At 45.4% G+C, this 24,997-nt stretch overlaps 2 protein-coding genes across 3 annotated transcripts in view; both read left to right on the top strand.

The window, feature by feature from the left end:
• The window catches only part of LOC142202649 (caspase-7-like), a 436,926-nt gene that overhangs the window by 13,289 nt on the left and 398,640 nt on the right, over positions 1-24,997 (top strand). The gene's annotated exons all lie outside the window — the stretch shown is intronic.
• ENTPD4 (ectonucleoside triphosphate diphosphohydrolase 4) lies at positions 4,075-24,881 on the top strand. 2 transcript variants are annotated; one of them, XM_075272850.1, is made up of 13 exons: positions 4,075-4,241; positions 6,314-6,424; positions 6,920-7,117; positions 7,873-8,078; positions 15,992-16,142; positions 16,514-16,617; positions 16,735-16,794; positions 16,871-17,001; positions 19,161-19,327; positions 19,408-19,732; positions 20,751-20,836; positions 21,720-21,881; positions 22,433-24,881. In XM_075272850.1, the coding sequence occupies exons 2-13, from the start codon at positions 6,378-6,380 to the stop codon at positions 22,659-22,661; spliced, it is 1,866 nt and encodes a 621-aa protein (XP_075128951.1). In that variant the 5' UTR covers positions 4,075-4,241; positions 6,314-6,377; the 3' UTR covers positions 22,662-24,881. The 2 variants fall into 2 exon arrangements, with proteins under 2 accessions (XP_075128951.1, XP_075128950.1); XM_075272849.1 differs by having other exon boundaries at positions 16,871-17,025.

Genomic DNA, 24,997 nt, shown 5'->3' with positions numbered 1-24,997 from the left:
AATAGCACCACCTATTGATGTCCCACTCTGGACTACCACCAGGGGTGAACCTACCCCTTTCGCCGCCCGAGGCGAACTACAGAAAGCCCCAAGTTCGCAGGCAGAGAGCAGGCATGGAAAAGACCTGCTCTCTGCCTGAGCGTGAGGGGAGGCTGCTGGAGAAGCGCTGCTCCAGCGGCCTCCCCAATCCACTGCTCCGTGCTAAACCAGTCCAGGACAGCTTGTCCTGGACTGGCTTAGATAATCAAAAATGCCGCCCTCCCTGGGGTCCTGACATAGCGCTAAAAGAGACCCCCAGCTGTGACCTGCAGGAAGTCATGATTTGCAAAGTAAATAGAACAAAATCACTTAACTCATGATGTCAGTAGTGCAACGTGAAAAAATAGAAAAAATTAACAAAATTAACAGTACACAGCACCTGAACCCTGCTATGCTTGTACACAGTCATTAGAATTTACTAAACTTTTCATGCCAGTTTATTGGCACAAAAATAGTGCATTTTTGATGCAAGGAGGTTCAAACTAAATAATTCATCAGTTTTGTCAATTTCTGACCATCTCATCACTTTCGAGTAGGTGGGAGAGTGGGGCAAGGATCAAGGCGGCTCAAGACAGGGATGTCTCAGCCAACAGAATTGCTGTAAATTGTTGTTATAATTGTTGTTCCAAAAAAACGGAATGAGTTATAGCGGATATCTACCCAAGTCCCTGATAGACATAGATATCTGCTGTGGTGCAGGGGACGCCCATGGTGTGCCAGAATTATTAGGAAGTCAGAGCCTCTTAATAATTTGGGTGCATCTGGCAGCCGCACTCATCATATAAAGACCAGCACATGACATGCCAGTCTTAATAAGTCTTCCGCAGTGTCATCTTCTGAGGTGTCACCATGAGATAATACTGGATGTAGAAGAACAATCAGTGACGTAACTAAAATCTTGTGGGTCCCGGTGCAATCTTTTGGCAAGGGCTCCCTACCTCATCCCTACAGCGAATTCTTGATAGTGATGGTTACGGGTGCTCAGGAGTTTAATCCACCTTAATGTGGTTAGTGTAATCTGTGGGTCTCCTTGGATTATGGGCCAGATGGAAGCTGCAATCGCAATACTGATGTCAATTAGAGATGCGCGAACACTGTTCGGATCAGCCGATACGAACAGCACGCACCCATAGAAATGAATGGAAGCACCTGTGACGCCGGCCGGCCGCTGGAAAAGTCAGCGTCACAGGTGCTTCCATTCATTTCTATGGGAGCGTGCTGTTCGGATCAGCTGATCCGAACAGTGTTCGCTCATCTCTAATGTCAATGCTTATGGGCCCCCTAAGGCTCCTGGCCCCGATGCGACTGCACCCCCTCAAGTTCTCAAGTTACGCCTCTGAGAACAGTCATTTCACCTGACTTGTCTATTTTAGTAAATGCTTGCATTTCCCCATAAAATACCAAGTCTGGAGCGTCTTTTCTTAGAAAGGTGCAATGATTTTCTGTTGCTCCTCCTAGAAATGAATGAATTCATTGACATCTGGATCAATGCCCTTGTCAGTAAGGTGTGGCTCTACAAAGTCCACAATGTCTGTCATCTTAAGGAAATAACAGACTGACTTTTTATTTTCAAGATATATAAGTGGTGACTGTGGTTCATACACTATGTTCACATTGACACTCAGGTGTCCAACACTCAGCCCTATTGGAGGACCAGAACAACAAACACGGACTAGTACTGTGCACGCGCCAATAGCTGCATGGCCAATTCATGCACAGTACTGCAAGAGAAATGACACATCCATAGAGCACTGCACATATGTGCAAAAATATAGTGAGGGAGCTGTGATTCAGACATAGCACACATGGCTGCTGGCAGGAATTTTAAGCCCCCTTCTCCCATAGTATAATGCCCCACATGGTATATAATGCTCCACATAACCCTACACAGTATAATATACTCCCCAGTTCCCCCACCAGTATAATTATCCACAGTGGCCCCAATATAATGTGATCCCACACCCTATAATAGGCTCTCCACAGTACCCCATCCAGTATGATGCTCCATGGTAGCCCCACACAGTATAATACGCTCCTCAGAGGGCTCCCCTCAATATAATGCTCTACATGCTCCCCCAAGCTCAATGCTTAATAGTGTCCCTACACAATATAATATGCTCCCCAGAGGCCTCCCCCATTATAATTTCCCACAGTGTCTCCACACAGTAGAATATATTCCCTAGCAACCCCACACAGTATAATATGCTCCCCATATTGCTTCCCCCCCCCCAGTATAATACTCCACAGTGGCCCCACACAGTATAAAATGCTCCTCAAGCCACATCAGGTGAACCACTCAAAATTTGTTTCAATTAATATTTGTGAGGTTCGGCTCTCCAGTTCTTTTCAATTCTATTAATACACCAGAGTATACTAAGTAAAGGCTCAGGGAAGGTGATGGAAAATAACAAACAGTTATACTCACCTTGCCTCACCTCTCCTGGGCATCCTCATGTTGCACCGCTATCTCCGAAGCACATAACTGCTGAGACCCTATCACAAGCCTCAGAGGCGGTGACGTCCGGAACGTGTGACATCAACCACAGGCCACGGGATGATGTCGGATGCCCAGGAGAGGTGAGTATAAATGTTGGTTATCTTTATACACCATCCCCCAGAAAGGGGCCTGTTAGTGATGTGAGTCAGTCCAAGCCTCAGCTGACATTATTTTGCAGTCCTGTATTTAACAATCAATTGGATTTTTCCCTTACTCTGCCATCCGAAGGGGTTGTCCGTGCACCCGGCTCATGGAACATAAAGATTCATGCTGACGCATGTAGGAAAATGATTGTTACTGTGACTGTGTTTTGCTGCTTTATATTGTACATAATTGTTTAGACACCTTTATTAAGTTAAAGGGGTTTTCTAAGATAATTTAAAAGTTCCCTGGGGCCTGGGATGGGCTATAGAAACAAAGAAATGATACTTACCTGCCTTTGCTCCTTGATTTGGGCAGCACATCCCCCATTTCCTCCAGTCCTTGAACTGCCCAGACTGGATGTACATGGGCTCTGGTGATCCCAGTGGTCAATAACAGGGCTCAGCATATTGGGTATCAATGATGTCACTGCTGATACGTCGTAAGTACCCATCATATGACCACTGTGCCCCTGGACTACATTGTCTGAGGATTGGAGGGAATTGGTGACATGTACTGAATGTAAGTAGGGATCTTTTTTTTTTTTTTTTCCATTTTACCCCAAACCCTTTAAGTCCCCATGTAGCGGGTCACAGCAAAAAAGTACTGCGGGAAAAAAATTTGGTGGCAACACATCCCAGTTTTTCCTGCAGTGCTTTTTACAGTAAAAGGTTTCCTCCACGGACTTTCTGCTTCCATAATAGCTATAGGGAAACCACTGGCGTTTCCGTAAGTATAATTGACATGCTGCGATTTCCAAAACCGCAATGGTTTTTGGAAATTGCAGCGTGCGTTTACAGGGGTTGGCCATTTATACCACATATGTAGGACACATTAGGACCCACAACCATCCTCAAAAGTGGGACCCCAACCCATATTCCACCTGGTGAGATAGCCACCTTGAGGATAAATGGCATCTCTGTTGCTCTTTGTGTTCCCTTCTATGGGGTTAGCTCGCTTATTCGGTTGTTCCCCTATCTTCCATTGAAGTGACTTGGACATGTGCGGCCTAGATGGGGTGGACGTCGGTCAGGGTGCAGATAGGTCATTGCAGGTACTAGGGGAGGTGGACATACTTATAGGGGGTGCAGAGGTAGCAGTCACTAGTGGGCCCTGGAGCCAGGCAGGGGGCCCAAAGGCCTCTCTACACTATAAAAACCCCTCCTGTATTATAGATAGTGCATGGTATTTTGCATTGGGGCCCAGAAGTCTGAGGTTATAGGGCACTTTATATAGGGGTACTCTTGAACTACTATGTACCCAATAGCTATACACTGCTCTCAGTTCTCTATCCTGAATGGGCAATTTGCCCACTTGTAAGATGGCGCACGGCAACCCGGAATTTTCCCACCAGTCGTGTAATCTCGCGAGAAATAAACAGGTGTCCTGCGGTTGCTAGGGTCCCCTGGTTACCGGGCCTGTGGCAGGGGGGACGGCCCGCTGGTAGCGGATACACCTCCCCCTCCCCTCCCCAGGGAACAGACGGCTACCTGACCGCGGTGACGTGTCCTTCACCCGACAGCGGCGGCGGCTGACAGCACCGGAGGAGACGGCGAAGGAGCAGGTACCGTCATATGTGGTGAAGGGGAGGCGGGTGATAGGAGGCAGCCATGACCTCAGCTGTCATCTACCGGAACCCTGAGCCTGTGTGTCACATATATGTATTGTCCTGGATTGTGTACACACGTGTGTATGGTCCGGGACTGTGTGTTACATATATGTATTGTCCTGGATTGTGTACACACGTGTGTATGGTCCGGGACTGTGTGTGTTACAATACAGGACAATACACGTGTAACACACAGGCCAGGATTATACACACATGTGACACACAATACACATGTGTGACACACAATACAGGACTATATACGTGTGTGTCACACATGTGTATGGTCCTGGCCTGTGTGTCACATGTGTATTGTCCTGTATTGTGTGTCACACGTGTGTAGTCCTGGACTGTGTATGCCTCACGTGTGTTTTATGCTGTGCTATGTCATATAACTATTTAGTCATGCATCACATGTCATACATGTGTGTAACCCTATATTATGCCTCATACATGTGTATTGTCCATTATTATACGTGTGAAATATGATCCAGGACTATACGCGTGTATGACATGTAGCACAGCACCATACAAGTATGTCATACATCTGTATGTATATATATATATATATATCATACGTCATACATGTGTGTTCCCCTGTATTATGTGTCATGCACGTGTCTAGTCCTCCATCATATGTCACATGTATGTTTTCTGTGTCACCCAGATTTCAGAGGAGGTTGCTCCCACATCTTTTTGTTAATTTGGTGAATGTATTGAGTAAGTTCACATTGCCTGTCGTGATTCCTCTTCCTTTTCTGGCCCTTCTGCTCCTCGCTGCAGTTTTCGGAAGAATCAGTATAATGGCTCGTGCCGCAGATTCTGCTGCCGCTAAATGTGCGGCTTATTTTTTTCGATCTCCGAAATCCAGCCGTAATCTGCCTCTGATTTTGGATTGCCACAGTCCGTACCAGATTCCACCGCGTGTACCCAGATATGCCAGTAGATTCATTAGAATTTATGTTCTAAAGACACTGGGGCAGATTTACTAAAATTGTCTGAGATATAGGCAGTTTATGTTTAGAGATGAGCGAACACTGTTTGGATCAGCCGATCCGAACAGCATGCACCCATAGAAATGAATGGAAGCACCTGTGACGCCGGCCGGCCGCCGGCAAAGTCAGTGTCACAGGTGCTTCCATTCATTTCTATGGGTGCATGCTGTTCGGATCGGCTGATCCAAACAGTGTTCGCTCATCTCTATTTATGTTCAGATGTGCCAGATTTAAGCCACGTAAGTCTAATACTCCTGCAGTACCCATAACTGCTGCTACGAATAGTACAGTGAGGAAATAGCGCAGCACATCCCATGTAGACGATGCTGGAAACTGCTGATCTGCAGGGGTCCCAACAGTTGGTCCTTTGCCAGTCCAAAATGGATGATCTTTCTTAAAGAGTTTGTCTGGGAAAAATAAATATACGTCTGAGAAGGTAAACAAAAAAAAAAAAAATTCTACTTCGCGGTCCCCGGTGCTCTGTTGTCCTCCCAGCGGCGCAGTCCTGTCCGTCTGTGACTTTCCCGATCCCTTCCGCTAAAGCCGCTGGTTGGCATCGGCAGTCACGTGACTGCTGACACCAGACAGCGGCCTCAGGAAGAGACCCTGGGACCTCACAGGTAGAGACGTCTCGTGCCCTTTGTTGAGGCCGCTGACTGGCCTCAATGGTCATGTGTGGTGGAAACTTCCGGCAGGAGCGGAGCACTCTAGGAGGCAGCAGGGAAATATAATGTTTTTGCCTGGACAATCCTTTTAAGGCCCATCAACTTGGAAAATGTGGATAACCCCCCCCCCCCCTTAAGATATGTCAGTGTGAGCATAGTATACCAACTAATAGGTGATATGAACCCGATGTCTCCTTCAGTGTCAGCTGCTGTGGTCAGTCTGGAGCATGGACAGATTGTCTGCTGAATACCCCAAATGTGCAGAATCCAGGTTCCCATTCAGTGACTTTAAGCAGAGGCTTTGAGAATGGCAGCGCCCCCTAAAGCAAGACAACCCCGTATAAAGCCAATGTATTTGTTTTCTGTGCAGGTGGAGAACATGGGGAACGCTTCAGTGAAAGAAACTCGGTAGCAAAGCAGCAACGATGGGGTGAATGTGGTCCTTGCCCTGCTCAACTCAACTCAAGTCCAAAATGGGAAGGTGAGTGATCAGAACTGGATAGAGGAACCAAGGCGAAATCTATTGAACGCGAGGGGAGGTACAGGAAAAACCGAACTGGCTAAGAGTGAAATATTGTAGAAGGAGAAGTATCGTCCGCTTCATATCCTGATGTCATATCCATCTTCATAGTATTTCTAACCATACACATGAGGTCTCTATCTGCAGATCCCACTAAATTTGGTGAAATCTATTGACTGTGGATAAGCCAAATCTTCCAGTGATCTGCAGATAAATATCTTGTGTGACCTCCTGCACCCACCTGGTTACAGATGTAGTGATTTTTTTTTTTTTTTTTTTTTTTTTTTTGGGGGGGGGGGGTTTCTAACAAGATGATGACAAATGAGCCCTGAATCCTGAGCACTAGTAGGATGAATATGCCCTGAAATTTCAGCAGTGTCGTTCGTTGCCGTTGTTCGTTGCCTTCCTCTGATATAAATTTTGACACCCCCAATTATATTTTGTGTTTTCTTCCAGGCTAAGCATATCCTGCCTCCTTCCCGCTTCCTGGCACTTTAGTATCTCCCCTGGTGGATGCCCTCGTGCCCTGAATACCACTCTGCGGCAGCTGGTGATTATTGGCGCCGTGGCCGGCATTCTGTTCTTTCTGATCTACTCTCTACTATTGGTCAGGACTAAGTACAGTCGCTCCCAGCGAGACCGAAACTATCACAGGTAAAACGTCTCTTGTGTAAATGTGACTGGATTTCTTCCTTCATTTGCAGGCGTCCTTCATATGACTTCTCCATGCAGTAGCTAGCTTGGCTTCATGCCACCTCAGGGTAGTGTTATCTTCTACCTACTGTACATTATTTATCGTCTTAAGTACTTAGTGACGTCCAGTGGTCAACCTATCCTCTCTGCTGCCTGAGGTGGACAATCAGAAGATGTTCCCCCCGGGGTATTTAGTCGGGGTGGCGGTGTTCATCTTTTGATTGTCCGCCTCAGATAGTGGGGGGACGGGGTGCTAGCAGTAACATTACAATAATACAATGCAATGTGATATTTTGTGCAGTAATACTCACAGGAGACGTCTTCCCACATTTCTCGTCTCTTTCCTTTGGACCACCATGACCACTTCTTGCAGCTGTGACTTGACTCTGTAAAGTTTGCAACACAGACATCTTTGACTCCTTACTTCTCCACGCACACAACCCTATATATATGCAGGGGGGCCACAGTGGACCCTTCAAGCAGGTAGCACCCTATTAACCTACCTCCCTGGGCATGCTCACTGCCACCCCTGCTTCCCCTTATACTTTAGGCCACGGGGGCAGCTGTGAGCACGCCCAGGCCACGATCCCACTATCGCTATTATTATACTCGATTGGAGGGGGTCTTTTCAGACCCCCTGAGTATAATAATCGGAGTCCCAGGGGAGATGAGGGAACATAATAAACACTGTTATTCACCTCTCCTCTCACTCTTAGGTATCTGGCTCGTGTTACTGATATGGAAGCGACTGACACAGGCAACCCCAATATCAACTACGGAGTAGTGGTGGACTGTGGAAGCAGCGGATCAAGGATATTTGTGTACTGCTGGCCCCGGCATAATGGCAATCCACACGACCTGCTGGATATAAAACAAATGAGAGACCAGAACAGAAAGACTGTGGTGATGAAGATCAAACCAGGTACTGACAGCAGTGCTGAAATTGGGGTAATACATGTGACAACTTGGGAACACATCATTCTGCTACAAAGGTTTATGATGGCCATAGATACTCACTGACAATGAAATCAAGGGGTCCTGTGGCCTCCTTAAGAAAAACACACTCAGCCAAACCAAATATGTGTCTACCTGGCTGTCAGCAAACAGTAACAGAAAGTGAGAACCTACTGTGTTATAATGCAGGGGGCCAGGGTTGTGCACTTGTGCATAATTCCACTAACTTGCTTTCCTGTGTAATCTAAAAATAAGTGGAAACGTGGCATGACACATGCAAGGAATATTTACAGACTTAACTTGGCATAAAGCAGTCAATACAGAGAAGGATAGTGTAATATTACAGAGTGATGCTGGGGGCAGAGAAATGGTAAATGATGACGTGGAGAAGTGTACAGGGGCGTGCACATGGGCCGAGCAAACACACTTTACAATCCTTTATTAAATATTGAAACGCTGGGCAAAGAAGGATCGGAGATACTGAAAGAGAGTGAACTTCCAGGGACTGAATCTTACCTATTTCTGGCCAAGGTTCTGTCGGTGCTGTGCTGGTTCTGACTTAGGGTCACGTAACCAGAACCAGCACCTGACTTAATCTGCCTCCTCCCTATGTTCAGTGTGTATTACTTGTACTATGGGGTCTGGTTACACTATCTAGTCTTCCAGCCCCCATAGTACGGGTAATAGACACTGAACCCAAAGAAAGAGGAGACGGCTGCTAATTCCTGATTCTGATCACATGCTCAGTCCGGAGACCCAAAGTGCAGTTTTAACAGAACCCGGACCAGTAATTGTAATTCTTTAAAGGGGTTTTTCCATCTTCTTTAAATCTGTAGACACTTAATAGCCTCTGCAAATCTAAGCGGTGGCCGTCTGTTGTCTGCAGGAACGGTCTATGCTCTGAAAGCAGCCATGATTCTCTTACATTCTAGCATATTGCACTGTCCCTGTCTGTTTGTATGTTTATGGAATAAGGAAATCCTGGCAGGATCATAGGAGAGCTGAAAATGAAATTTTTTAGGTTTGCAAAAATTTTTAACTATTTATTGTCTACAGATGTAAATACGTAAGTTTAGCAACCTGTACCAGGCAGCTGCTGCCAAGGCAAATAAAACCATGCAGGGGGACATAGATGATCTTGGTGCAGACATAGTTTGGCCTCTATGCAAGTTTCCTGGGATATTGTGTACGATGTTGGGCACCAGTATATAACCGAAATCAACACTGAACCAGAGTAGGCGCAGAGAAGAGCGCCAAGGGGAATTAAGGCGATAGGTGGATTAGAATAAAAGGACATGGGGTTATTCAGCATGGAGGGAGACCGATTAGGGGTGACCTAATGTAAAGTCGAAATATATGGATGGACAGTACAGAGATTTTGGCTGCCCAATCCTCTTGTTATTGGGGAGTTAAGCTGTCACCTGACTCCTCGGGCAGCGACTTTCTACTCACTGTGCCTGGGGATGGATTATATGATCAGCACTAGGGTTAGGGGCAGTGGTTCTTGTTTTACTAGTTTTCCATCATAACCTCCTATGTGTCTTCACTCATCTTTTCAAAAATGTGCTAGCTATTCAGCCAGATGGTAGCGGTGACGTCTCTAAAACCCGAATAGCCTAAGACCTCCTTAACACAGCAACATTTCTGTCACTACTTATAAGCCAACACTAGAAATGCGTGTAAAACACTACATGTATGTAAATGTCCCGCTCCTGGTTTTGGCTATTACTTACATGGTGAAAGGGCGTATGGGCCTGGACATAGAGATATACCTCTGTTGGAGGATATCGGGGAGAACAGGTATATTCATTGGATGTTACAGATTCCACAATACTATACTTGCCAATTGGAACATCAGAAACTTATGGAAAAAATGGAATCTCTTTGAAGAGTGACAGATCTCCTAGGTGCCTGACATACTGATTTCTTCCAATTTCTGTGGTTCCTTTCATTCCCTGAAAGAGTGTCATGGTGTTGTCTTTAGCGGACTTGTGCTTGGTTTTGTGCCTCTGATAGGCTGACAGGCTGACAGGTTCTCTTTCAGATGCTGTTCAGAACCTGGTGCTGGATTTTTGACAAACTTGTATAAATAAGGTAGTCTGGGTCTCTTTTGCAGGATGCAGAGTTGGTAACTTGCACAGACTGGCTGGTACACTGGCTTAAAAGCGCTACCATAGCATTTTGATACACTATGCAATATCATCTGGTGTACGTCTAGTTGGTAGGGGGTTCATATTAGAGAGAGACAATTACCTAAGACACAAGGAGAGCAAATCTGGGGATGAGTTTTGGGCATTGGTTTCACTAGATGTGGCCAAGGCCTTCAACTGCATGGAGTGATCATACGTGCTAGAAGTTTGACTTTTATGCCTCATTTTATCAGGTGGGTGTCCGGCTAATTTTTTTTTTTTTTTGAAAAAGCGACTCCGCTGGCATGATCACCCATCGGGGCCGTCCTCTTTTGCCTCTTCTCTTTGCTGTTATGAGAGTCTCTGGCTCTTTGCCTGAGACAGGACCCCAAATACTGTGGGATTCCCTGCTCCGCTCCACTTCCTCTTTGTCTGGACTCTGATTATTATTCCTTTCATATGGACATTTGCTTATTGTGCTGTTCCTGGATAAACCAACCTTCTTCTCTTAGTTAATGTATCCACAAACTGGCGACGTATCCGCCTCAAAATCCTGACCAAAAAGACGGCTCAGGTCGTTTTTTCTGGGAGCTATTTCTTCCGGCTCCCAGAAAAAAGAAGCGAAATGCTAATTTTTCAGTCCGAGTCACCTCGCGATTTGGCCTGAAGATACTCCCTCCTCCGGACTAGACCCATTCATTGGGCCTAATCTGGAGCAGAGTGCACGGCTGGATGTCGGTGCAGTGCACCGGTTTTCAGTCACGGCTGCCTCCACCTCAGGTTACGATCCAAACAGCCCTGTGTGAACTTACCCTAACAGTTCTTAGATCCTTCTCACAAGTAAAAGAGGCTTTCTAGCTGCCGCGGACCTCATCCTGTGGATACCTACAGATGAGCCAGTTTCTGATCTCTTCATGCCCCATAATCATGCCTTGATCAGAATTTTTACTTCTCTGGGTCCAAATGAGCCCTATGTACCCACCTTTTGAGGACCAAAATGGAATCCACTTAACTGGGATAACAACTGAGTAACTTATCAGCGGAAGATTGGGATGAAGCTCATAGACGTTGTCATATTTATGCATCTATGTTTTTAATATTTTATTATATAATATATTATATTTATAGATAGAGATACAAATGACATAACCCCTTTAAGAAGACCTCGTGTGCTACTTTTTGTTGGATGCGTTTGTTGTACACAATGTGCTGTACTGTATTACACAGTTATCGGTATACAGAGCCGGCCTGATCATTTTATAGCTTTTCGCAGGACCGTAGCATACGTCTTGTTTTTTTGTGACCATTAATAATTGCTTTTTACTTCTGTTCTCATATTCACTTATATTGTGATGTCAATAAAACAAATGTAGGTGGGGGGGGGGGGGGGGAAGAGAACCCCAACCCTAAACAACGCACAAATGATCACCAGCGAACATAAGAATATGGACCAAAAATTTCTGCTGAATCAAATGGTGTGCATATGTGGCCCCACAAGTGCGCCCCAAACCGTTCACATGGAACCTTAGAGGAACTTGCTTTACCCCGTTTTTCTCATTGCTGGGAGTCCGACTACAGGAACCTCCTGAAGGATGAAGAACCACACGTTCCCTGAGTGTCCTATCAGACACCTAGCCCTTAACCTGCAGGGAGGTGATATGTGACTATGTGACTACAGGGGGGCCATTTATTTATAAAACCGTCTCATACAAGATTTGCCAATAGCAACCGATCACAGATCAGCTTTTACTTTACATTCTGCTGTTGCAATATAGATTGCTGTGGTCCGGGTCTGTGGGTAACAAAGTTTCTTATTTTGACATCCTCATAGAGTCCTGAATTTGTGACTGGGGCCTACTGTACCTCCTGAATGCACACAGGTGCTATTGTGGTATTATTGTGGCATGCTCCATTAGATTACCATGTACAGGTATAATAGGCAAATTATAAAACAATTAACATATTGCTGTTATTATTATTATGCTCAAATTTGTTCTAACAATATTACTATGTTCACCACCCTACTTCTTTTGCGTACTGTGAAGATAGCGGCTCAGACACTGCACAGCTTTATATACACCGACTTCTTTATTGATTTTATTCAAGCTGAAAGAAGGAGATGTCCCTGGTAGAAGTCAGGGCACTAGTCCTAAATGTGGCCCTGGTGGTGATGGGCGCTTGGGCTGAGGAGGAACATGGCGGTATGTGGCGGAGCATACAGTTGATGATGTGATGGGGAAGCCTTGATGGTATCTGACAGGAGGGAACCTGGTAAATGTCACGTCCGGTGGGGAGGACAGAGCCGAAGTCTGGGATCCTGATACAGCAGGAACTCAATTATACGCTGACTTATCTGACTGCGGAAAAGTCCAGTGAACGTCAAGTCCAATTATGGGAACAGAGACCAAGCCTGGAATCTGTCTGTAACTGAAGCGCAGGCCATCTGATCCTGACATGGCAGCCACTATGTTATTGAGTTGTGCTAGTTGTCAGCTGTATCCTATATTCGTTGTCAGGACAGAGCGAGACCCCCGCTCTATGATAGTAATCTGTAGAGACATAAAATATAATAACTGAACATGGGGAATATGACAGCAGTGACGCTCTCTGCATATAGATCAGTGGGATCTGCAGATCAAGGTTAATAGGAGCGCCCCCTAGTGGTGACTGAATCAATTACCATTCTGCTTTAGTTAAACATAGATAAGCAGGGGACTTGGGGTCTTTTCTTCTAATGGTCACTGCTCTGCTCATCTTCCTAGAGAATTTCAGCACTAAACTATTCAATGTCATGACATTAGTCCTCAGAGTATGATCTCATAGCTGTTACTATAATGGTGCCCGCCGCCAAAAAACACATGATATGATCTGACTTCTTCAACAAGGATCTTACCTTAGAGTCTTGTGGGTGTGTGCCCAATATCTATTAAATCCAAGCCTGGCTCAGGCGTCTCTTATTGGTGATCGGGACCAATACTTCCTTGCAGGGGTCACTGGGGAGGTGAGGAGATTTTGGACTCTGTCCATTACAGACCTTTGGTGACTCAGAGGATCTGATCTGCTGCGATATTCTTGAGAACTCCTGTTTGGTCTTCTCCAATAACTGTGACTGGTGGATACACACTTGGGTCCATGGTGCAGATGGAGACACCAACACTTGTAGAGCAGAAGACAATCGATGTGGACGCAGCGCTTGTTCTTATATGGTTTACATGGGATAAAAAGATTAGGTCCCCCCAAGTAATAACTCCCATCCTGCTTCTCTTTTTTTTATACAATTAGTATGGTAATATAATAAAAGAAAACTAGCATGAAAGTCAATGATTACTTACCAATGCCAAAAAGTCTGTGGTCTCTGAACCAGTACCCGGGGTCAGTAGTGGTAATCGGGGGTTGGGTGGAGACTGCAGCTCTGGGGAAGACCCTGGTCTGTCTATTTGGAAGGTCAGGGCGATCTCTTGGCCCATCATAGACTCTGCATGTCTTCTATGAAAGACAAGGAGTCACTAATAGACCTTCTTAGGGAATCTTGTAATCTGGCCCTTCTGCAGGCAGGATATTAGGTGATATCTCATCAACTTGTACTAGCAGTTTGCTGTTGGTTTGCCATTCTCTGCCAGGAGCTCAAAGGTAAATGCTATGACGAAAACCCCACAGTTGTAGCTGTTTCTCTGCTGACCTGTGTCTTGGCAGAGAACTTGTTCTTTGCATCCCTTTAGGCTGGTCTTACACAGCTGTAATGCAAGTCCGCAATTGAGGGTTTTCAATTGCGGACACATTATATTCAATGCGGCCTCTCACACCACCGGCTATTTTATCCATGGTATGGCCGGGCCACAAACGTGGTCCGCAATTTATAGGACATGCCCGTAATGGCTGTGAATTGCGGCACTGCACGGACTCGCCCATAGAACTCTATGGGCGAGTACAGCAGGACACGGACATCTGCGGAGTCTGTTCCTGATTAGCAACTTGCGGACCGCACATTCATTATGGTCGTGTAAGACCGGCCTCAGAGCAGCAAATCTGAGGAGGTTCCTGACCTATGTGAATGATTTCTTAGCCAGGAAAATAGAATTCCTTATCAGTGATCCCATATCGGGTCAGAAGGAATGAGTCAATCGACTTGCAGGATGAGAGGGTGTTTGTTTTTTTTGTTTATTATTATTATTATTATTTACCCAATCTCCCCCTACCCCTCAATAATTGAAAGGGTATGAATAGGATACATGTAGCTCTGCAGATTCCTGTATGATGATCTATTACTGCACTACTCCTAGTATGACACTAGGTGGTGCTGCTGTTCTGCTTACTAGATAACTTGTTGCTGAATCTTAGATCAGCTCGTGTCCTGTCTATATGGCGGGTATCCGTCCTGCCAGGGCTGGGTCATAGGAGAAGAGCGAAGCAGAATACAGACTGTTTTCGGGTCACACCACATTTTTTTACATCTGATTTAGAGATACAAATATATCGATGCAAGTGGATTAAGAACTGTTTACATACAAATCAATGTGAAAAAAAAAAAAATCATTTTGTTTTAAATCTTGATCTCTATTGATGCCCATCTGTTTGCATCCATTTTGTGCATCACTTTAAACAGATTTGCTAATTGTGATGTGAATGGAGCCTTACCTTGTCTTATTCTTTCCATCAGTGTTTAGAGGAGCCCAATGTGTAGAATATAGACCTGGTAGTCTGCTCTAATAGCCATAGACAGGCTCAGTGACCCAGATGGCTCATATAGTGACTAGATGGACCTTCATAGGTAGAAGACTTGTAGATATTAGTATGCTCAGGTATTAACCCCCGGGGGGCTTCTGCCCTCATTTCTGCATTCCTGGCATACACATGACTAACTATGAGGAATCCCAAACTTTCACATCGCTGACAGGTGACCCTGGAGGTCCCAATACATGGAATTGTCCTCAGTGCTGAGCTTAATGCAAACCCTATCAATGTCTGCAGCTCTTGTGTCCTGTGAAGAAACCGCATATACACACTCATTTATTTATTATGCACCTGTACTCCGGGGGTAGAAGGAGAATAAGCCACTGACAGAAACGTCTCATAGTAACTTCTCCCTTGAGAACAAAGGATCAGACATATTAAAATCCAATATTCCTGACCCTCCACCCCAGACCACTGCTGTACATGTGCCATAATGCTAGCTTCTAGATACATAGACTCCATATTGCCAGACCATTGGTATAGAGGTTTGGCACAGTAAAGCCACGGCCGCACTAATGCTGATTCTTTATACTTCGAGGAGGATCAGACGTTAGGACATTTCTGGGCGCTCCCCATCCTGTCATTTGTGGTGTAGGTGTGATAGACGCCATTGCTTTCCAGCGCTCCCTCACAGCTGCTGTCTGCATTAGGCTGCGTCCCTGTGTCACCTGCCTGCCGAGCGCTGGCAGATCCTCCAGCATTACATCTATGTTCCCGTACAGAGGAATGGAGAGGCCCAGAGCCCAGATATAGGAGAGCCAGCACTGTGTACTAGTAGATTCCTAAGCAAGGGCTTGTAATACTGAAATCCTGGACACTTCATATATAGGGGTTGAGGGTATCTGCATACATGGAAGTGACAAATATGAGAGGGTTACAATGCCGTTGTATATGGAATAAATGCAAACTCTATGATGATTTGTATATGTGTGTTATGTATCTGTATCCCCTGCTAGTTATGTCACTCCAGGCTGTATTGCTAGTACCAGATATGTCTAACCCACCGCCTGTCTGCTTCTAGGTATTTCAGAGCTCGCCAAGACCCCAGAGAAAGCCAGCGACTATATCTCTCCTCTGCTGAACTTCGCTGCCAGTCATATTCCCAGGGAAAAGCACAAAGAGACCCCCCTCTATATTCTGTGCACGGCAGGTCTCCGCATCCTGACAGAGAGGTGAGATGCCTCCCTTCCTAAAATCCCGTAGGGCCGAGTCTGCATCATTTCTAACCTCACGTGGTTCTGGATTTCTCTGGAATACACTTCCACCCACACAAGCCTTGTCATCTTGCATGGCGATGGAACTACTTATCGGTGGTTTACCAGAACTTAGAAATTTCCTTGTAAAATAAGCAGCTCTTCAGCACAAGAAGTTTTGTTCATTTTTTTTTATTTTTTTTTGTACTTTTGTAGACCTCTGAACTTGTGTGATCTGGCGTCTATGCCTGTACGATGTTTTTGCCTTCATATTTTTGGGAAAACCACATCTGTTCCACATCCATGTCCACAGCATACAAATAAGTACTTAGTGCATGTGTTTGTTTCAGCCAGCAGGAGGCGATACTTGAAGATCTCCGGACAGATATCCCAGTACATTATGACTTCCTTTTCTCTGACTCCCACGCTGAAGTTATCTCAGGAAAGCAGGAAGGTAAGTCAGACAGTAGATGGCGCTATATAAGGGTCGTTTGGGCCATTTATATATATAACTATATATATGTTTATTTATATAGAGTTGATTTTTGCCTGACATGGATTTGTTTTATAGGGGTGTACGCCTGGATTGGCATCAATTTTGTTCTCGGTCGCTTTGATCACATAGAAGATGGTGAGAACATTTCCTTTACTTCCTAGAGTCATTGCTTTCTTTTTACTTACCTGTCACTTTTATTTAATCCCCACAGAGGATGAAGCGGTGGTGGAGGTAAACGTGCCCGGGACCGATAAAAAGGACGCCATAATACGCAAACGCACAGCGGGCATTTTGGACATGGGTGGTGTCTCCACTCAGATTGCATATGAAGTACCTAAAAGTGTAAGCTTTGCCTCCTCTCAGCAGGTCATTATCAGTAATACTTTACTTTTTAATTTGCTTCTGTTTGGCTTCTTATTTTGTTTATACCCCCCGCCCTCCTTTTAACTCATCCCAATAGGGTTTTATTTCCATCAGGACACTATAGAAAGGTCACTATATATTCAGCACACTTTGCATAGAGAAAACCGCACAAGTGAATGTAGAAAACCTAGTAATGTGTTTTATCAGAGGGGAAAAAAACGCTTCTTTCTCCACTTATCGGGCTGTTTTATACCACCCCTTTCCTTATGTACCTGACATTCATGGTAAAATCTCTCCTCAGGCTACGTTCACATTTGCAACAGAAACTCCTTCGCAGTATTCACCAAAAACGTCCTGCGCACACAACTGTTTTTCCCAAAGGTTTCAGTTTTAAAACCAAGAACCCCATTATAGTAATTGGGGTTTGACGGTCTCTATGTAACCACTAGCTTAGCGGTCTGTCCGTCTGTTCTGGTCCTCCGACAAACCAGAACTATGGATGGGTGATGCCAGCGTGAACTTAGCGTCAGTTTGTCTTGGTCTCCCAAAACAGACCAGCAGCATAGTCTTGAGACGTGCTCTGTAGGTGATCAAAATGGTGGTTGAGTTTTGCTGTGACTGTTTGCTGTGATAGAGGCAGAAGGAGCTTCTTCATTTAGTTTCTGAAAAGATATGGCAGGTTGAGGTAAAGCCAATTTAGATGTTAAAGTGTTAATGACGCCGTGTTAATGTGGTTTTAGCTGCCCACTGTTATGTGCTGTTATTTTAGGGTTGTGTAACGTACCCTGTACCTGACTGTACCTAGTTCCATTAATATTGTAGATCCTCTGGTGCAGCTGGTATTTTAGGATTTATGCCCCTCTGTGATTGATCAGCCGGATCCATAGGGAGGCGTTAGTTCTTCTATATATTATGCTACAGTGCTTCAGGCGACTTCAGGGAACACGGTGTGATATTACATTACAGGTCCTGGGGAGGATCGGCCGTATTTCATGCTGCCAAACAATCGCAAGAGAAAATTAGAGGTCATTTTAGAAAACCGAGACAAGTTTGTGCTGAATCCATGGAATTGCATCTCGCACACTGTCATTACGTCCTCTCATGTTACTCATTCCACCAGTCCTATATGTGTAGGAGAGACTTGGACTGTACCTTGTGGCTAGTAATAGACCCACAAACCATAAAAAGAGCGGCCAATATTGTTCAGATATACATATAAGGAGCTTCTCCTATTAAAATACGTACAACCTATCGTCCTCCTCGCCCCAGCCTTAAATGCCTGATAACCTTGAGTAACACAGTAAGTAGTGTTATGCCCATGATGGCTTCCAGTATTAGAAGCAAACCCGTGCTGAACGTCTTTCTATATTCTCCGACCTTGCTGATGTGTAAATGAGCCCAGGCCGTATTCAGGAGCAGATGTCTGGCTGATAAGACTTGGCCGTATATATCGGACTCGTTTACAGATGGCTTCTAATGATCCTTCAGTGGAATGACTTCTAACGTAGTACTGAGTAACTTGGCAGAGATCTCCTGTACATTATGAGAATGACAGCCTAATACCATACACATGGAAAAACACAAAACTCTTAGCAAACAATTACTCTAATAGTACAGCAGGCCGTAAAACTCTTCTCAGACTTATCACTTAGGCACTAAATATTATTTTAGTACTGTTCTTCTACATGGCTCCGAAGCCGCCCTAACCCTCCCCTATACACATGCACAGTTGGTTTGGCCAAGCATTAATGTGATGTTAGCAGCCTATATCCTAGGGGAACAAGGGTCAGACCATTTACTATGGTAGGGGGGTGAGCTGGGATGCCCCTTGTTGTGGTTTAGGACACACCGCTTTCTTCTGACATCATACCAGGATCCCGACAGCACATATGAATGTCAGTAGTGTCAGACTCTTCAGTCCCATTATGCTTTGGAAGGTTGACAAAGCCGCTGCATGCAGTTGAACCCCAAACCAAAGAGCATCATGGGAGTTTATGCACTTGTCAATGTTCGTCCCGTTCTGTGTGCTTCTTAAGGTCTGCACGATGTTCCAGTCCATTAAGCGTTTGCTGTGCTGCGTGTCCCGGGTGTTCTTAGCTGCCATTTGACATCTCTCCCACCTTTCCATCCGTTCACAGGAAGAAATGGCTAAGAACCTGCTGGCAGAGTTCAACCTTGGCTGCGACGCCCACGAGACTCAGCACGTGTACAGAGTTTACGTGGCCACTTTCCTAGGATTTGGGGGCAATGCAGCTAGACAGAGGTATGAGGAACGCATCTTCTCCAGCACGATGGAAAAGAACAGGTCAGTGTTATACTAAATTCGGGTACATAAAGGTCACGTATGGCCGTACACAAAATACTGAGTGCTGTTATTTGCCCCAGACTTCTAGGGAAGAAAGTTGGACTGACTGAAGATGTGCCATACCTTGACCCGTGCCTTCCTTTGGACATCCCAGATGAGATTAAGCAAGGGGGTCAGACCATGTTTTTACGTGGCACCGGTGACTTTCATCTTTGCCGCCGGATTATCCAGCCTCTAATGAACTTGTCCAATGAGACTCAGACAACCTTAAATGGTGTTTACCAGCCCCCGCTGCCCTATCATAACAGCGAGTTTTATGGCTTTTCTGAATTCTACTACTGTACGGAGGATGTTTTGCGCATGGGGGGCGACTACAACTCTGCTCGTTTTCTGCCTGCAGCAAAGGTAATGGAAGCCATCTTAGGACTGTGTTAAAGGGTTGTCTGGGACTTTTTAATTGAGTACCTATCCTTAGGATAGATCATCACTTGAAGATCTGTAGGGGAGGTTTGTCACTTGGGACCCCCGTGGATCAAGCGGCAGTGATTCGCCCTGTGCTCCACTTCACAGGGTCATGTGACATTATGTTCATTGGTCACATGACCTGATCGCAGCTCAGTGCCATTCAAGTGAGTGGGCTAAACTGTGATACCAAGCACAGCCACAGCCAGTGTACGGTGATGTGCTTGGTAAGTACTGTAGTGGCTGCAACGCTTACCTAAACATTGAAGCTCCTTCTAAAGAGCTGATCAGCAAAGGTCCCTGGTGTCGGGCACCGGTAAAATTCTCTCTGCGTCAGGTTTTTCCATGTCAGCACAATCATTCTCGTTTGTGACAGGCAGTGCTGTCAGAGGGATAGTAAGAGAAGTCTAAAGTAGCGTTAGATAGTGTACCTGTATAACCTTATACCACTACAATGCAGTGATATTGCTTTGCCTATTTACCCTAGTGCTTCCTGGTCACCTCTGCCTGGACAAGTGCTCAGTGTATTTTCTCCTTCACTTTTATATTTGATCTATTGTGATTAAACCTCTATAGGTTTAGACAGAGATATTGAACCAGCAGTGTTGTCATAGGGACACAAGAACGAGGCTCCTTTCACAGACTGCATCATTAAAAACATGTTAAACATGCTAAATTTACTGCTACATAAAACTCGTCCCCGTTCTTGAAATCTCATTAGGGTTCTTTTAGGTTTCTATTACTACGTCTTTCCCAAGTCTGCAGCCACTTTCCAGGAGAATAGCCAGAGCCATATCCTGGTGGCGGCCATGTCTGGGGAAGATATCGTATCTGCTACAGTCATCCCAGCGAGACCACACAAATAAATAATAGCCAACTAGGGATTAATTGAAGCGCTAATGTAATAATAATAATTTTAAAAAGTGCACATTTTTTTTAATGACTATTTTATTTTTCTTAGGATTATTGTGCCACTAAGTGGTCCGTTTTAAAGGAGAGGTTTGATCGTGGCCTATATGCAACACACGCTGACCTGCATCGGCTTAAGTGAGTATTCTAATGATTACTTGGGACCGGAAAAACACGACTGCTTTAAAGGGATTCTATCATTAAAATCACATTTTTTTTCTCAATCACACGTAGGAATAGCCTTAAGAAAGGCTATTCTTCCCCTACCTTTAGATGTCTTCTCCGCGCTGCCGTTCACTAGAAATACCGTTTTTCGTTGTATGCAAATGAGTTCTCTCGCAGCACTGGGGGTGGGCCCCAGCACTCAAACAGCACTGGGGGCGTCGCCAATGCTGCAAGAGAAATCTCCAGCGCCGCCTCCATCTTCTTCATGAACGGCCTCTTCACGCGTCTTCTTCCGGCGCTGATGGTCAAACTTCTAGGCTTACTGTGTAAGCGGACATTTTTCTTGTGGCCGCGGGCATGCGCAGTCTGCTCTGCCCAAGGCCTAGAAGATTGAAACCCAGCTCTGGAAGAAGATGCGTGAAGAGGCCGTTCCTGAAGAAGATGGAGGTGGCGCTGGAGAGTTCTCTTGCAGCATTGGGGACGCCCCCATTGCTGCGAGAGAACTCATTTGCATACCGTCGAAAACCGGGATTTCTAATGAACGGTGGCGCGGAGAAGAAATCTAAAGATAGGAGAAGAATGACCTTTCTTAAGGCTATTCCTACATGTGATTTTAATGATAGGATCCCTTTAAAAACACAGCACCAAACCTGTCCACAGCAGTGTGTGGGATTGCAGCTCTGCTATATTCTATAAAGCCAAGTTGCCATACCAGACGCAATCCATGGACAGTTGTTATTGGAAGAGGGCAGTGATGTTCTTGTCATCCTGGATAAACCCCTAGTCTGATGGCTTTATTCAGTAACCTATATTTGTGTATATGACGTAGCTGAACATATGACCCTTCTCATTCCAGGTACCAGTGCTTTAAGTCTGCCTGGATGTATGAGGTTTTCCATACAGGCTTCTCCTTCCCTTCCAACTACAGCAACCTTAAAACTGTCTTGCAAGTGTATGATAAAGAGGTTCAGTGGACTCTCGGAGCAATATTGTACCGGACTAGATTCCTGCCGTTGAGGTAGGTTTGTTAAAAAACAAAAAAAATCAAACACAACCCCCCCCCCCCCCCCAACCTTACAAACTATATAGACTCTGGGCCCACATCAGGCACCCTCGCCTATCTCCATAATGACTTTTCCATAGAGAGCGAGTGGAGACTTTACCTCAGGTGTGCTCTCTTCATTCACTTTTATGGGAGTCACAAAAACTGCTGAGCACACTAGCATAGCTAACTAAGGCTAAGGCCTCACGGGCCGTATCTGCAACACTAAAGCGCTGCGTGAACACATTGCCGTTCTTTCCGTATATCTGTTCACAAAATGGCCTGACCAGTGAGGTACCCGGCCAACCCTATTATAATCTATGAGGTCCACAGGTTTCTGCGGATAACCGCTTTTTAAGCAGATTAGATTTCTGGTCTTCGGGTCCCTAAGCAGAACCAAAGAACAGAAAGCCGAACACTAGTGTTGAACCTAACGTCAAGCCTTAAAGTACTATGTGTTATATTATGTATATTCTCTCCATACTAGGATTATCCTACATCTTTCTTTGCGCTCTTGTCCCCCACAGAGACATCCAGCAGGAGCAGTTCCGTGGCAGCCACCCTCACTGGCGAGGAGCATCATTCGTGTACAACCATTATCTGTTTTTGGTCTGTTTCCTTGTGGTCCTGCTCTCCATCATGTTATACCTACTGAGGCTGCGCCGCATTCACCGCCGCATGCAGAGGAACACGTCGTCTTCTGCCCTGTGGGTGGAGCAAGGGTTACAGCCATCGGGACTTCCCAGCCCCTTGTAAATTACTAGTAGCAATATGTTGCACATCTTCCCAACCCTGCTGGAAGGAAAGGCTTAACCTGCCTGTGACTCCTAAAGGGGCCAATGTGAACTGTCCATTGAGTCCTTTATGGATACAGGGACAAGTCTGGGGTAAACATGGCTCTTACAACGGGCATCTCTGAATAAAAGAAGGCAGCAAATAAAAAGCCATGTCCTAAGTCTCAGGGTCTTTTATCTTGTCAGTAATAGTAGGGCAAGACTTGTATGGAGCCTGTGAAGCCTCTTTGAACCCCCAGCGAGGAAACAACCCTGACCCTGTCCTGTCCAGTCCATATTCTGCTTCTCCTAGCATCAAGACACAATGGATCCTCTTTCAGATTACTCCTGGTGTAGACAGATTTTGTTATGGGCACGAGAGCTGAACAAGGACCCTTTCGCTTGGTGCTAGATCATCCAGTGCCTCATCCCTGTCACTAGAGGATCGGTTATGGCTGCCTTCATCAGGTAAAAGTCGCAATCTCGCCTCAGTCCTACTTCTGTCTGTACTTACTACTTCATGAAAGCTTTCCCTTTTTCGTTAAGGCTGGGCTATCAGAAAATTTTGTCAACGACACCTGTCTTGCAACTAAAGATCACAGTGTGGCCCTATGATATAATGGTGACACGCCGTGTCACAGAGAACACATTGATCTTTGGTTTGCGCCAGCAACCCCATGTAGCCCCAGCCTTACAGCATCGTAACATTGTATAACCAGTCACTTAAGAGTTAAGCCGCAGGCTTGCTTTTAATGGTGCCAGCATTTTCTGAGGACACCTGCTGACCAGAGTACAAGGATCACTAAATGTGCAGATAAACGCTTGCAGATGCCGTCTCCTTCCCAGAAATGGAGCGGGCGTAACACGTGTCAGTCCTCAGTAATATAATATGCCTTAAAGAAGATTCTGTCTTGTGGGATGTCAGACCACCACCACCACCGAGGCTGGCACCAATCTTCTATCCCATATGACAGTGGAGGCACCTGGCTCTCGGCGCCTTCACAATATGGCTCCCCAGCCTTTGGCAACCGCACATATTACTGTGCTTTAGTGTCCGTGTAGCATTTCTGAGTCCAGGGCCAAAGCTATATCCGTAACAGGTCGTGGGATTTACCGTGATGGTTTTTTTAAATTCTTTTTTCAGTAATTGGCCTAAAATATCTTGTGGTTGGTGGAGTGTAAACCCCATAGATCAGCAGAATGAAGGGGAACGGGGTGGGAACACTTCGCGCCCCTTCGCTGCTGTACTTGGAAGCATCTGTAGGAGGGGGTCTGTGACTTAGACAAGTCATGTCAAAGGCATTTGTTTAGGCTTCTAAGACTCCGTGCACATGGGAATCTGCTTCTTCAGTGTGGTAGCCATAACAGCTAGCACATTGACCCATTATTTTCTCATGGCCCCGTACACACCCATGTAGGGCACCATTAGCCCATGGCTAAATTCAGGTCCGGTGCTATACCTGTCCATTTTGCGCCCTATGAAATGTATTGGTCACCTATATCAGTATGGCTTAATACCATCTGACGTATGTAAAGGCCAATGGCGATTGAGTTTGTGCCAGTGCTGGGGTCACTGCTATGACTACTGTAGGATCATAGGCCGTACTTGGGTGAATATATACTGTAGACACAGATAGTACGGGAAATTGCAAAATCTTGGCACAAAAATGGTGTGTGCCACGTTGTGACTTTTTGACTCCAGGAACATGGTCTAACACGGTTGGTAAATCCCCCCACTGTTTGCTGTGCATAGTAGTATACCAGTTTCTGCCATTGTATCACTCCAGCACGTGCTCTGTGCATTAAACTTCCCCTTTAAGTGGACTACTACTGAGCAAACACTAGTAGCTGGTGCTCTGCATTTTTATGATGTCTTTCTGGATCTCAGATCGGTACACGTCCCATAAACAGCCTCCTATTTTCTTTTATTAACCACGTTTGGGACTCCTTCCACTCGTCGAGCGTTGACGTCAGCCACAATCCAGCTGGAAAGACGGATTCTGAAAAATGTCTGACTACTGCCAGCTAGGCCTCTGTTATCCTCTGCCCGGGTCGGAGTGTTCTTTCCCCGTTCTGCCCCTCTGTGGGCCCTACCTGCTCTTCACATCTCTACCTGCCTTGTACTTCCTGGCCTCCATCCATTTGATGTCCACATGTGAATGTTTTTTTAGTTTTCTCTCTGGTTTTGTCTTCCCTTTTGTTAATTTATCTTTTTTTTTTTTTTATTTAAAGTAAAATCTGAAGAAAAAAAAAATTCTTGGTAATACTTGTTGTGTTTTTTGTTCTGGAGCTCTGATCCTTCACAGAAACAATCCAGCT

Source organism: Leptodactylus fuscus, chromosome 5 (assembly GCF_031893055.1).
Source record: "Leptodactylus fuscus isolate aLepFus1 chromosome 5, aLepFus1.hap2, whole genome shotgun sequence".
NCBI classification, from domain to species: Eukaryota; Metazoa; Chordata; class Amphibia; order Anura; family Leptodactylidae; genus Leptodactylus; species Leptodactylus fuscus.
Note: the sequence above shows the minus strand (reverse complement) of the source record. Positions and strands in the feature narration are given on the sequence as shown.